Consider the following 15508-nt stretch of genomic DNA (forward strand, 5'->3'; position numbering starts at 1 on the left):
TCTCTTGCCACATGAGTTAAGTAATACTCTTTTCGTCTCATAAACTGTCAGTTTTTTCCTTTTCATTTTTGTCTCAAAATAAGTAATTTTTTCATTTACTATTTTCCCAAACAAATCCTTAGTGACAACTAGTTCTGATAAAATTTTCTCTAAGAAATTTAAAGAATTTGGTAATTATGTTTATACTTGTCGCGCAAAATTTAAAAAAAATTATAATTGAATAAAATTCACAAATGTCCGTCTTTTAGTTTGTGGGATATGTCAATTCCAAGTCCACCACACAAAAATACTAAAAATATCTTCTGTCATGTTTTTTTTTCTTTAAACTATACAAATACAGTTAGACTAACTTTTTGAGGGATGTGCGGAGTAGAACACAAGTGTTTCTCTCCATGGTCTCAAAAAAAACTATCCAGTCTTACATCCCAAATTAGAGGTAACTCCCTATTTATTGGAGGAAAACATCACTCGAATGAGAGATAAACTCAAACAAGGAAACATATGGAGAGATAACTAAAAAGAAAACAAGTCTTTTGGACAAAATATAATCCTTGATTTTCTCTTCAAAGTTAACCACTTAATAGAAAAAAAAACAGAGAGAGAGATAAAACTGATTTTGCATTTGATCAAATATTCCATTGTAAATTGGAAAAGATTTCATTACCAATGAGTAATGTTGGAGAAGATTTTGACGAAAATGGTGATGGAGAATCGTCGTCTGCCGCAGCAGAGGCAGAGGCGAAAGCTAAATCATTACAAAAATTGAAGGAAAAGGTAAGGGTAAGTAGGACGTCTATGATATTATGGCATGCACATCAAAATGATACATCGGCTGTAAGAAAACTTTTAGAAGAAGATAGATCATTGATTCTTGCTAGAGATTATGATCAGAGGACTCCGTTGCATGTAGCTTCTTTACATGGTTGGATTCATGTTGCTAAATGTCTTCTTGAATATGGCGCTGATGTTAATGCTCAAGATCGCTGGAAAAATACGGTAAACCTCTTTGTGCTTTCCTCTGCTGTCTTAATTTTTCATTATGTTTTACGTTTCTTTAGATTCATGGGATCAAATGCACACGCAAAATATAAAATTAACATTAAAATTTTGCTTGAATTAGATTATCATTTGTTTTTACATCGTTCTTGTATACAATGAATTTACGGAAAACATAATGAAAAAAATGATCTGGTAATGTTCAATGTTAATACATATGCAGTCGTTGTTTAAGCTTGATTATGCATCCTAAACCGGTTTGCATCTTTAATTCTCTAAAGTAATATTTCCTTCTTGTTGGAAGCCCCTAGCTGATGCAGAGGGAGCTCGAAAGCATACTATGGTCGAGCTATTGAAATCATATGGCGGTTTGTCCTATGTAAGTTCTTTATTTTATTTTTTATCTACATGTATTATTACATTCATCATAACCAATTCCTATTTTTCTTAATATGAGACAGGGTCAAAATGGTAGTCATTATGAACCTAAGCCTGTTCCACCACCACAGCCAAACAAGTGTGATTGGGAAGTCGACCCTTCTGAGCTTGATTTCTCTAATGCAAACATGATTGGAAAGGTGCGTGAATTTTGTTGTGTAAGATATACGACTCAACTACACTTAGATGTTATTATCATGAATCAAGTTTTCTACCCATATACTTTAATCTGACACAGGGACGGTCCTGAGCAATTGATGCCTCAAAGTTAATCTTTGAGATATTGCCCCTATATAAGGCTATATATGGAAGAAGAGAAAATACTTGAATTTTCTTTTTAGGTCATCTTCTTAACACAACTAAGCAATTATTTATTTTATTAGATCATGATTAAAAGTGTAATAAAACCAAATATGAACTCAAAAAATATATTTAACAAGAGCAAACATATCGACGTAAAACTTTATAAAACAATAAGACTTTTTGGATCAATTTATATTACGAAGTGTATCTATTATATGCAACAATACTAACTTAATCATAAAAATATGTCTTATGTGTTAGGCATACGATAAATAAATGTGATATTTTCTTGAAATACATGGACAATTGTGATATAAGTTGTGCCTTCATTTTAAACCCATTGTTTGAAAAATATTGTTGATTGTTATAAAATATATATATATATAATTTGGCGAAAAAACATGAATTTGAATTATGTGTCCCTTTATTTTAAATCCATTGTTTTACCACATGACACTATAATTGCTTATAAAATGTAAAACTGAATGTAGTGTTACCACGTCAGATAAAAGAATTTTTATTTATATAAAAAAAGAAGAAAAGGTTAAAGAAAATAAGAAGCGCATGGATTGCAAAGAGTAAATAGTAAACGTGTTTCTTAATCTAAGTATATTTTAGAAAAAAAAATCCTTTTACAACCCCTCTCAATAGTTTATAAGAATACCAACACGCTAATTAAAAGTTTTGAATTTTTTGTTCAAAACTTATATCATTAATCCGATCTATCATAAAAACGAGAAAAAAAAAACAAAATAAATTGATGCCCTTAAAATTTGATGCCCAAAGTTGAACTTTGGTCACTTTTTGTCAAGGCTGGCCCTAATTTGACACAGTGCCAAGATTTTTTACATTTGTCACCAATCATTACTAACCTGTTAATTGAAATATTTTTGTTTTATTGACGATATTTAATCATGTAGGGTTCTTTCGGTGAGATTCTGAGAGCTTCTTGGCGTGGAACACCAGTAGCCATCAAACGAATTCTTCCGAATCTCTCTGATGATAGAATGGTTATGTAAGATTTTTATATATGCTCAAGTGTTAAGGAAATTTCAGTTCCACACCGTTTGAAAATTATTTGTGTAAAGTTTTGTAGTTCTTTCTTTGAGATTCGTGAATGCTTGGTAGGGAGCCTAACTTGCGATGCTCCTCGTGATTCAGCCAGGACTTCAGGCACGAGGTTAACTTGCTAGTGAAGCTTCGCCACCCAAATGTTGTCCAATTCCTTGGAGCAGTCACTGAGAAGAAACCACTAATGCTAATTACCGAGTATTTGAGAGGGGTAATATCAAAGCTTCATTCACTTCCTTTTCTTGGGTGCAAAATGAACGGAATGTCTGTTAACTATAATTCTATTTATGTTCTATTACAGGGTGATCTTCATCAATACCTCAAGGATAAGAGTTCACTTAGTACCACATCAGCTATTAACTATGCGTTAGACATTGCCAGAGGCATGGCTTATCTCCATAACGAGCCAAACGTCATCATTCACAGAGATTTAAAGCCAAGGTGAGCACAACAAAACTACAACTTGAAAAATGAGATTATCAAATGTGTATAGATTTTTGTTTCATACTTAAGCCAAAAACGATATTCAATGTTACTTATCACTCGATGCGATAAATTTCTTTCAGGAATGTTCTTTTGGTCAATTCCAATGCAGACCATTTGAAGGTGGGAGATTTCGGATTAAGCAAGCTCATTAAAGTTCAAAATTCCCATGATGTGTACAAAATGACCGGAGAAACTGGAAGTTGTATGTATTTTAAGATTTACTACATCTATGTAAAATGTTTTATTTTCTCATAAAAATTTATTACCTTCATTTGTTCATGGAATAAAACAATATAGACCGATATATGGCTCCAGAGGTCTTCAAGCATCGAAAATACGACAAGAAAGTGGATGTTTTTTCGTTTGGGATGATATTGTATGAGGTATTTTTACACAATTCACTTAAATTATATTGTTTGTCCATCATCTATTTCTTTAATATGATTTTGAAAACTTCTTTTCTCGTATGTAGATGCTAGAAGGAGATCCACCATTTGCTGGCCTTGAACCTTATGATGCCGCGAAACATGTAGCTGAAGGACACAGACCGCCATTTCGTTCAAAAAATTCCCTCCCTGAACTCAAAGAGTAAGTATAATAAAACTTTAAATATGACATTTCGCGAAACGGGTTCCTGCGAAAAATGTCTAATCCCTTGCGTGAACTTCTTTGTTTTTTGGCGTGTTTAATTAGGTTAACAACTCAGTGTTGGAGTGCTGACATGAACTATAGGCCATCTTTTCTGGATATTCTCAAAAGGCTTGATAAGATTAAAGATAACTTACCATCATCGGATGTTTATCACTGGCACATCTTTACTCCATAGTTAATGTTAATGTACGCTTTGTAATTTGTTAAAGTTATCAATTACAGCTATCTGAATTTCATATTTTAAGCCTAATAATGATATTTTCCTGATAGTGTCGGTCTTGAGAAATTGATGCCTCGAAGTTAATCTTCGGGATGTCACCCCTATATGGAAGAAGAGAAAAAATTAGAATTTTCTTTTTAGGCCATCTTCTTAACACAACTAAGCAATTATTTATTTTATTAGATCATGATTAAAAGTGTAATAGAACCAAAATATGAACTCGAAAAATATATTTAACAAGAGCCAACATATCGACGTAAAAATTTATAAAATAACAAGACTTTTTGGATCAATTTATATTATGATAGTGCATCTACTATATGCAATAATACCAACTTACTCATAAAATATGTCTTATTTGTTAAGCATACAATGAATAAATGTAATATTTTCTTGAAAAACATAAACAATTGTGATATAAGTTGTGTGCCTTCATTTTAAATTCATTGTTTGAAAAATATTGTTGATTCTTGTGAAAGACATGTCTATGAGTTGGCAAAAAAACATGAATTTGAATTATGTGTCCGTTTATTTTAAACCATTGTGTCCTTTCATTTTAAACCCATTGTTTTATCACACGACACTTTGAATTCTTAGAAAATGTAAAACTAAATGTAATGTTACCATGTCAGACAAAGTGATTTTCTTTTATATATAAAAAAGACGAAGTTAAAGAGAATAAGAAGCGCATGGGTTGCAAAGAGTAAATAGTAGACACGTTTCTTAATCTTGGTAGATATTTGAAAAAAGAAATCCTTTCAATAGTTTATCAGAATACCAACAAACTAATTAAATTTTTTGACCCTTTTGTTCAAAATTTATATATTAAGCCGATTTATCATAATAAACGAGAAAAAACAAAAGAAATTGATGCCCTTAAATTCCTGGTCAAATTGAGTATACCAAAATTTAAATGGACTTAGACCCTTGGCTAAGGGGTGACCAAAAAGGGTGAAGCTACGAAATTGCCATTGTCAATTCTAATTAAATCTAACACATTGGTAAAGTCAATTTCATTTACTCTTTTCCTTCTCCTTCTCCATCAATTTAGTGATTAATTCTTCTTCTTATATATATTTCACCGAATTGAAATGAAAAAAATAATTATCAATTATCTCTTTTTTTTTATTGTTGATTAATTTTTTTCAAACTCTATCTAGTACTTAATGGTGGGTTTGGATGCAAAATTTTAAAGGTGGAATTTATGGGTCCAGAGGATTTTGTAGAATTATGTTTTCCTTGGTACGTTTGGTTGTCTAAATCCTTGGAATCACGTTTCTTATGAGAATCAGTTTTCCAGCAAATCCTCCATATGGAGTCCGTCCCTTCCCCCTAATATTTGCTGGGAAACTTAACAAGGGATTTATGAACCCACTTTTTTTTTTGACTCTAAATCCCATATACATGCACTTTTAAGAATTGATGGTAATGCCAAACGGTACAAAGACTTTAAAACAAGAAAACCCTATAAATCCTAGGAATTTTAATTACCAAACACACTGGGAATTTATATGAATCCCAGAATTTGTAATCTCATGGGATTATAAATTCCTGAAAACGGTGAATTCTATAAACAAACCCACCATTAGTTGTTGTTTGAATGGCATATTAGGTTGAAAAAATCAAAATTGTTAAATTTCATTTGTGTGGTCGACAGATTATCTCTTCGTCGACCTTAACGTCTAATAGTAGTCGTTAACTTCCTAAGTTAAGTAGCGTGACGACTTTTCATCTCTGAAAGTAGCACTTTACAGGGTCGTCACGGTATTAGGAAAACCACCTTGACGACTATAGTTTAGTCGGCAAGTTAAGAAATTAATACCTTGCCGACCAATGAAGCATTTATTATACATTTCTCTATATGTGAAAACTCTTTTAGTAGGCATCATGATTTATTATCAATATGCCGACTAATGGTGGTCATTATTTGTCGACCTTGCCGATTTTTCATATTTTTCAGTTCTGAAAGTGTTTGTCGTTATCTTCAATATTTGTCGACCCTGCCAACTTTTCATATTTTAAGTAAAGAAAATGTTAATTTCTTCTGTGATTTTGAGTAAGATGAAACCGTTATACAACTGTGGAAAAGTAGTGTTTGACTAGTGTGGTTTCTTTTCCGTTTGAAACAAAAAAAAAAATCTCAAAAATCTTTCAACAAAATCCATAAGATCAATCTACCTAAAACATGATTTCCTAGCTTTTGATTAAACTAAACAAGATTTACAGTAGAACCCCTATAATTTAATCCGCGATAAATTAATAATCACGATAAATTAATAAATTTTACCGGTCCCGAGTCTGGACCAACGTGCTAAATTAATAATTCGTTAAATTTATAAAATAATAACTTTTTTTAGCTTTCTATAGGTCCCTTCGAATATATAAATTAATAACTCTCTAAATTATATAAATGTAGTTTTACATTTATGCTAATTTGGTAAAGAATGATTTAATTGTGACTTGGTTTTTCTTAAAATTGATGTCACATTGAATTTCATCTTGGATTTCTCTTAACATTATAATAGTTTTTGGTGTTGTCGTTTCCTGATGCAATAAAAACATATTCAATATCGTTGCAGCTTTTATAGCTTCTTTACGAGAAGGTGGCTCTGTAATTACACTTTCATCTTCAACTTCCACATCATCACTTTCATCTTTTCCCATGACACTCTTAATCATTTCTTCGCCAGTCAATAAATCTGAAATAATATCCTTTTGAGGAAAGTTTAAATCCATTCACTGTGATAATTCAATTCATTGATTAAATTTTGCAATTCTCTAGTTTCTTTATTATCTCACGCTTCACTTGGATTATGTGATACAATGTTGTCCATTGAACGAATCTTACAATTTTGCAGTGGAATAAGGTGTATTGGTTCATTTTTTTGATTATTTTTTTAAATTAAACAATATTTTGATAAACTAAATAATTATTAATTTTTACGAAAAAAAATTATCCGATTATTTAGTATCGCGATAAATTGATAAATTCTATTGATCCCGACGCTATTATTCTATAGGGATTATACTGGTATCAATGCTAATTAAACAAGGATAATCTAGGCTTTTTTGAGAATATGTGGCTAAGGAGCTTTGGGATTTACTTCGAAACGACCCTATTTTGTTTTATCAGGTATACCCCAAACTGGCCAGGCTAAAAATTTGACACCCAAAAATTGACTTTTGGTCACTCTGTGTCAAGGCCCGCCCTGTCCCTGAACTTGAAGATGTACTAAAAACAACCCACCAAGTAACCCTGCTGTAGAATAATGTGGCATTTGCAGAGCAAAAAATTCCAAATCACACTTAAAACAACTAACAAACTTGTCCTTTAGAAACTGTTATTCTCTTGTAGATCAGAAGGTACTAGCTAACATGCATTTTTTGCTCTCTTGCTTTACTGCTGCTTTTCGAATCTTTTACTTGGCTCATCTAAGCCGGATGTGATTTTTTGTTGCTATAAATACTCACTCAGCATTAATCTGAGTTCTTCACCAACAAACATTTATTGTTGCAACATGAAATGATATAGTGTTAAATTGGAAGTGAGAGCTGTAGGAAACTGTACCTGTTATAGCACTTCACCTTGTGAGCTTTAATTATGGTCCAGTTTCCTCCAACATCTTACCTCCAACCTTCACTTAAATGAAACTAATTAAATTGATGTTTTTAGTAATATACTGTATTATTTGCAGCTCTGGATCATTCCTTCCTCTCCCCTCTGGCTTTCATCAAATATACGGGGCAATCAATCAAAAAGTCGATGCTGGAAGTGAGAGTTGGATGATACCAAATTCACAGAGTATTAGTTATTAGTAATGCAACAAGATGAATTTGGTATTCTTCGGCTTCACATTTCCGTCATCACTGAAGGTTTGCTAATTTCCTCAACTATGTAAATGTTGCCGGTTACAATCCAAGCATCAATTTGGGAAGAACAGCATTCAAGTTGCAATTACGAAGTGTAAGACACTGGATCACTGGCTCTAATGTATGTTACTGTTTCTCCAGCATTGTACCTCATAAATTCACCTTATCTCAATTAGCAAATGAGGAGAAAGATGAAATAGCCTTCTTAAGTATTGGGTTCCTCCGGAGGGAATTAAATTATAGGGGCATTAGTGTAGACAGAGAGGCAGTCCAGACAATGCTGGAAGTACAATTGATGCTTACCTCCAGTCGCACCTCTAGTCAAGTAGCCGGGTCTCTTGCTGGACTTAAAGAGATCGCATCAACTTGTATGCTTCCTCGTTTTGCAAACAGAATCTTGATCTCATATATTGAGTATAATTTGTTAAAAATGGTAGCTTGACAAGCCAGAACTAATATTTTCGAACTCGGATATTCATAAATGATAAATCATCCAACAATTGCATCATGAGAATAACTTCCTACCCAACTGCAGCCTGGTGCTTTTTGTGCTTTCATGCTTTCCATCGTTTTTCTCACTGCTGTTGCTTCAGTTCTTCGGCCTGCAGCCATATAAATATCAAAAGTAAAATGTAATATCCTCCCTCATCCGGCTTCAATTCCAAAAGCCTCTTCACTATCGGCTCTGCCATATCTAAATCTCCATATATCCTACAAGCACCAAGTAATGCACCCAATACTACATCATTACAGGGGATCGGCATGTTCAATATAAGCTCATAAGCCTCCTTTAACCTTCCTGCTCTGCCCAACATATCCACCATACACCCATAATGCTCAATTTGTGCTTCAATGCCATACTCTATCTTCATACACTCAAACAATCTAACCCCCTCTTCAACCATCCCCTTGTGTGTAAAAGCAGTCAATAGAGCTAAAAACGTAACCCCCTCGGGAAGAAATCCATACTTGGTCATTTCGTGAAACAACTCAATTGCTTCTTCAACATTTCCATGATTCGCACAAGCTGAGACCATGGAATTCCAAGTGATCAAGGTTTTCCTCTCCATTTTATCAAAAACTTGTCTTGCCTTTTCGACACACCCACTTTTTGCATACATATCGATCAAAGCATTACAAAGAGATACCATCCACCCGAACCCATTCTCACCAATATAGCGATGAACATTCGATCCTACTTCTAAGTCCCCCAAATGCGTGCAAGCCGAAATTACACTCACCATAGTTACCTCGTCTGGTCGAACACCAGATTGCCTCATTTGCTCAAACAACTCTAAAGCTTCTTTGGAACGTTTAGCTTGCGAGTAACCTGAAATTATAGCAGTCCACGAAACCACATCTTTTACAGGCATTTTATTAAACACTAGCTGCGCATTATCTAATTCACCAGCTTTTAAATACGCAACAACTAAACCTGACCAAGAAACAACATCTGGTTTCATTGTCTCTTGGAAAACCTTGAAAGCCTCAACTGAAGCACCCTTTGAAGCATAAAGATGGATTAACGCATTCTGAACAAACAAATGTGAGCAAAACCCACATTTCAAAACTTCCCCATGAATCTCATTTCTACCCAAAGAAGTCATTCTTGAACGAGCTTTAAGAAGAAAAGTGAAAGTAAACTCATCTGGATCAACAGAATTTCTTCTCATAATATTAAATAAATGAAGTGATTCTACTGGGAATTGACTCTTCGAATAACCTCTAATTAAGGTATTGTAAAAGAAGGTGTTTGGTTGTTGAATTTGAGTGAATAGTTTATGAGCATATCGTAAATCACCATTTGGAGATACAGAGACAAATCTCAACATTTTTGCAAGAATTAAAGTGTTGAAATGAAGACCAGTTCTTATTATGTGCCCATGAATTCTTTTTAGGTCTTTCATGGTTGTGCACTTTTCTGCCATTAAAACCATAGTTGAAGCTAACCTTAAACCCGGTGACTCCATTCTTACTCTCTCTCTCCTTTTTGGCAGTGAGTATATATGATTGGTAGCTCTTGGGGGGATAACCTAGTTGGCCAGGCTGCCGTGAGCGGAAGTCGGTAGTTCTAGCCGGCTTTCCAAAAGACAAGAAATTACGGCGCTCTTTGAACCCGTAGGAGTTGTAGATCAATTCCTTTTACACATACCGCCAAGTAAAACCATGCAACAAACCTCGTCCTTACAACTCCTCCCCATGGAGTACCAGGGACACTTTTGGGCTCCTCCTGTTGAAGAGTTCGACGATTTTGGTAATGTTTCCATAGCATTTGTTTAGAATTTTCTGATTTTAAGTACTCAGCTAAAAAAAATCTCATCCACCGTAGTCAAGTATTTTGAATATTATGTAAGGATAGAAATCAACTTAAAGACATATTGTTCGATTGGTACCATTTCTAATCCTTTAAAAAAAAGTACTCCCTACGTTTTTTTTTAATAGGCCAGTTTTGTTTTTAGCGAAATTTAAGGAAATTAAGAGAACTAATCATTGAAAGTGGTCCTCATGACACTTGTCAATAAAAGAAGTGAAGTGAAATGGTCCCCATGACACTTGTTAGCAAAAGAAGTAAAGTGAAGTGGTCCACATGACACTTGTCATCAAAAGAAGTTAAGAGAAAAGTGGTCCCAAAAAATTAAAATAACATTTGACTTTCCCAATTAGGAAACTGGCCTATTTTTTTGAAACTTTTATTTATAAAAACTGGCCTATTAAAAAAGAACGGAGGGAGTAATAAATAAATTATTTCTTAAATTGCATAAACTCTTGTATATTTAACGAGGATATTGTGTCTCAGTGGCGAAACCAGAATTCATGACGGGGTGGCTTGAAAAAAATTCTGCACACTTGTATTCCTAGTTCCCGAGGGAGATGTAGGAGAGTAAGGGTGTGACTTCATTGTCGATAGCAATACGCAAGGCACAATCATAAGGGACCTGATTATTTCGAGTAAACAATCCAGATCAGCAAGATAACTGTCGAAAATATGCAAACAAAAACAACCAAGCAAACACTTGTAGAAAATCCCGCACATCACAACAAGACAACTCAATCAACCTAAGCATCCAATTTCATACCAAATTCCCATTTCTTGATACCCAAACCATTTAACAATCTTAAAACACATAAAATCATCTTATGTAGGGTTTATTTCTTTTTGCCAAACAACTCAATCAGTTAAATCACCTTACCTGGGGTTTCTTCTTTTAGCTTCTTTTTCCCACTGGAACAGAACATAGAAAACTTCCTTCTTCTTTTACACAATGAATTTGGATTTTACTAGATTCATAGTTCTTACCATGGCTTCGCTATTGGTTACATGGGCTTGAACTAAAATTGGCTATCTTTTACCGCCTCTATGAATAATTTTATTAAGGGTGGCTTAAGCCAGGGGAAGTATGTGCATACTTCCGCTCGAATTTGGGTCCCATTACTTTACAAGAAGTTAGAGATACAATTAAGCAAATGGCTACGTAGTCTGTCCCAGGCCCTGATGAATTCCCAATAATTTTCTACAAACAGAATGTGTAGCTTGTTGAAAATGATATTTTAAAATGGTTCAAAGTTTCTTTCATTCAAAATATTTACTGAAAGAAATGAATCACACATTTCTATCTCTAATACTTAAGGTTAACAATCCTGCTATTCCAGCTGACTTCAGTACAATCTCTTTATGCAATTCTAGTTCTAAAATAATATTTGAGACTATAGTTAATAGAATGATTCCACTACTAGGCAAAATTATATCACATTTTCAATCTGCTTATATTCCCAAAAATATTATATAGGATAATGTGATTATTTCCCATGAATTAGTGCGCTCTATGAAAGGGAAAACGAAGAAATACAATTGTAGTATTATTTGGCTAAAACGAGATATGTCAGTTAGAGCATTACGCGGTTAAACCCACAAGTTTTGTTATCTCAAGTCTCCTAAGCCAAGTTTCGGATAGGTTAGAATTGTAGTTGAGTATGAGAGATCACCCTTGAAGACTGAATATCGACGAAGACATTTGGAGAACTTCTATATCAGGTATGTGAAGACTGAATCATTCTATTTTACTAACTATACCATCATTTTATCTATTGAGACTATGTCGTATGACTTATAGTAGATTTACAAAGAAGATGTTTCGAGTCAAGTTGACTGTTCGGTTTGGAAAGTTAGCCAAATAACTAAAAGCTATTTGATGTTCATTTAAACACCTAAGAAATTAATCATGGTTCAGACACATAAGTGTTTAAGTGCTCAATGAAGTCTTACAAGTGTTTAAGAGAGTTTTAGCAATGTTAAACATATTAAAATAATAAGTTTTTAAGCATCTGCTAAACATTACTGGGAAAATTGCTACAACGGTTTGCCAACCGTAACGTTTGTTCACGAGTCAGGGTTCTACGGTTGGTAAACTAGGTTCTCCAACTGCTAGCCAGTTTATCTAACTTATAAAATCAGTTCACCACGGTTCGCCAACCCGGTTGGTGAACTTTTCCCAATTGAACTCGCGGTTGGCGAACTGGTTCGCCAACCTTCCTATATTTCCATATCTCATATATCTATAGTTTGCGAACTAGGTCGCCAACCTACCCTGAGTAGAAATTTTAGGAATTTATATTTCTCTCTTATGATGTTTGAAACATTCCCAAGTGATATAATCATTTGCATGGGAAATTTTTCAATTGATCCACAAATTAATTCATAGATCTTTGAATATCTAATCGCTAAATCATATTTCGATATTTTTCACAAGAATAGCTTGACTCGAAACATATTTTTTGTAAATCTACTATAAGTCATATGACATAGTCTCAATTGATAGAATGATGGTATAGTGAGTAAAACAGAATGGTTCGGTCTTCACATACCTGATACAGAAGTTCTCCAAATGTCTTCGTCGATCTTCAATCTTCAAGGGTGATCTCTTATGATGTTTGAAACATTCCCAAGTGATTTAATCTTTTGTATGGGAAAATTTCAACTGATCCACAAATTAATTAATCGAACTAATATTGTTAAGGACCTTTGAACATCTAATCGCTAAATCATATTTCGATATTTTTCACAAGTACACGGCCCAGTAACCGAACCTAGGTGTATAGTCTTTTATTGTAGTTTGAAGATATAATTTCTTTGCTTGATTCTCAAGTTATCTTAGCTTGAATTCTAAGCTAACCGTAGTCTTTCAAAACTATATTCAATCCCTGATACCTTGTGTCCTAGTTGATCATAGAGTCGCCTCTATTGACCTTTTAGGTCTACGACTAAAAAACTTCACTTGGGGATTCGTAAAGCCATGTCACACTATCTTTACCCTGATATTTCATGTATCCTGATCTTGCTTTTCTGTTATCGAGGTTTTTGTAATCTCTTTCAGGCAAGGTAGATAGTAATCACAAGGTTCTCTTCGTCTCAGACTCCTCAAGATAGATATCTAAAGACCGATCTTAGTTGATCTTTCGACGATTGTTCTTGAGAGGTGGTTAAGAATCTATGCTGCTCTTTGGGAGTCACAAGTTCCGGATTTGTGAGGTTTGCTAGCTTGTCTATTGCAAACAGATTTTCATACCTTTATCTTTGATCTAAACGAAAATCAAATAGGCTTATCTGTTAGAGGCATATTGGTATCAAAAGTTTTCACTTCGGATGAATCAAGTCTTAGGATGTAAAAGACGCCAGCTAAGGTAATCAAGTGCGTAGAATCTTAAGAGGTCCAAGAGACGTAAGGAGCGTGACTGTAACTGAATCGCTTGGAGGGTGGATTCGGTCTCAAATACATTCCAGTCTGAAGTCTGATAGTTGTCTAGTGTCTGTAGCGGCTTAATACAGTGTGTTTCTGGAAGAGGTCCCGGTTTTTTTTGTTATTACGGTTTCCTCGTGAACAAAGTTTCTGGTGTCTTGTGTTTTTCCTTTTCTGCATTAATTATATAGTTTATCTTTATAATTGGATTTATACAGGATTGTACGTGTTCAATCTAAGTAGATACGTCTGCTTAATTGTAATCGTTTACGAGACTAGTTTCTTGTAGAATTTTTACCTTGAAAGATAGATAACAAGTTTAATCACTTGGCAAAATTCCGATTGAATTATTTGGATACGACTAGATTGATCTTGGATATTGATTTTTGAGATCGTCCAAGTACTCTGCTTAACAATCAGGTTCACGGACCTTGTGTTTATATACATACTAAAAGAGTATAAGTAGAGATATTAACTCTATATACATATTTTCAAGGATCATTAAGTTGGTGTTCTTGCAATTGTATTAAGTTTTGTCTATACAATTTGCTGAACGAAAAAGATGGGTGTATTTGGTATCCCCTGCGTTTTCAATGTCTAGGGCATTTGATAGGCTTGAGTGGGATTTTTTAATTGGTGTCCTCAAATGTTTTAGTCTTTCTTGGTTTTAGATCATTTATCAATGTATTAGCACCAATGCACCACTAGTATTTCTGTTTTCCTTAATGGGTCACCTTGTCCTGCTTACAAACCTAGTAGTAGAGGTCTTGGACAATGTGATCCATTATCTTCTTATTTTTTTAATCTCATGTATGGATTCTTTCTCCAGATATTTAATGTATTTGGACGTTGTCATCTTATTCATGGGTTTAAAATCAGCAATAAGGCTCATAATATTTCCCATCTTCTATTTGCTGATGATTGACTTTTATCTGCTAAATCTACCCATGATGAGGCTACTAACTTAATGTCTCCTATTAAGGATTTTAGACTCATTCATTTCTATCCAAGTGATAAATTTTCAAAAATCTTGATGTTTCTTTAGTAAGAATGTTCATCCAGATCATTGTGTATCCCTCATTAGATCACTTAGAATAAAAAAAAATGAGAAGCATTTAGGCGTTCCTATTTTCCCGAAAAGGATCCAAGATTGAGACTTTCTCACACCTTGATGATCGTTTTAATAAAAGAGTGGACAAGTGGAAGGGAAAACAATTGCCCCATCCCGGAGGTATGTTATTGTTGATAATGTCTTGAATTCCTCTCACATGTATTATATATATGAATTCTTTCCTTCTACCAGATAACCTTATCCATAAGTCATAAAATAAGAGGAGGATTAGGGTTTAGAAATCTTAAGTCTACTAATACAGCTTTTTTCTTTCCAAAACTGCATGGTTGCTTCTTCTTTCTCCCAACGAGCTTTGGATTAGGATTTTGAAATGCAGATATTTCAAAAACTTCCATCCCTTGCGTCACAAAGATATTAAAAGCTCTTTTTGGGTATGAAAAAGTATTTATCATGATCTTAATATCATTAGGTGCCATAATTTTATTTGGGGAGTCAAAAACAGAGTATATACATGATTTTATTGATAATTGGGTTCCCAGTATGTCATCTCCTTAATGCGTGGATAGCTTTATTGATAATGATACTAGAACTTGGAATTATGACCTAGTACAAGCCTACTTCACACAAGAAAATAGTCAAAAAATCATGAAAGCTAGGATCCCCATA

General features: G+C 33.9%; 2 protein-coding genes across 2 annotated transcripts; one reads left to right on the forward strand and one right to left on the reverse strand.

Annotated features, from left to right (window-relative positions):
- Positions 1-498: 498 nt before the first annotated feature.
- On the forward strand, positions 499-4214 carry LOC113273981 (integrin-linked protein kinase 1-like). The gene is made up of 10 exons (XM_026523537.1): positions 499-996; positions 1301-1375; positions 1458-1574; positions 2658-2752; positions 2899-3019; positions 3110-3249; positions 3375-3496; positions 3592-3677; positions 3767-3882; positions 3988-4214. The coding sequence occupies exons 1-10, from the start codon at positions 667-669 to the stop codon at positions 4118-4120; spliced, it is 1335 nt and encodes a 444-aa protein (XP_026379322.1). The 5' UTR covers positions 499-666; the 3' UTR covers positions 4121-4214.
- A 3368-nt stretch (positions 4215-7582) lies between these two features.
- LOC113275909 (pentatricopeptide repeat-containing protein At5g06540-like) lies at positions 7583-10252 on the reverse strand. Its single transcript, XM_026525484.1, has one exon. It carries the CDS (start codon positions 10003-10005, stop codon positions 8611-8613), a length of 1395 nt encoding a protein of 464 aa, XP_026381269.1. The 5' UTR covers positions 10006-10252; the 3' UTR covers positions 7583-8610.
- Between the last annotated feature and the right edge of the window lie 5256 nt (positions 10253-15508).

This window comes from Papaver somniferum, chromosome 4, assembly GCF_003573695.1.
Source record: "Papaver somniferum cultivar HN1 chromosome 4, ASM357369v1, whole genome shotgun sequence".
Lineage (NCBI taxonomy): Eukaryota > Viridiplantae > Streptophyta > Magnoliopsida > Ranunculales > Papaveraceae > Papaver > Papaver somniferum.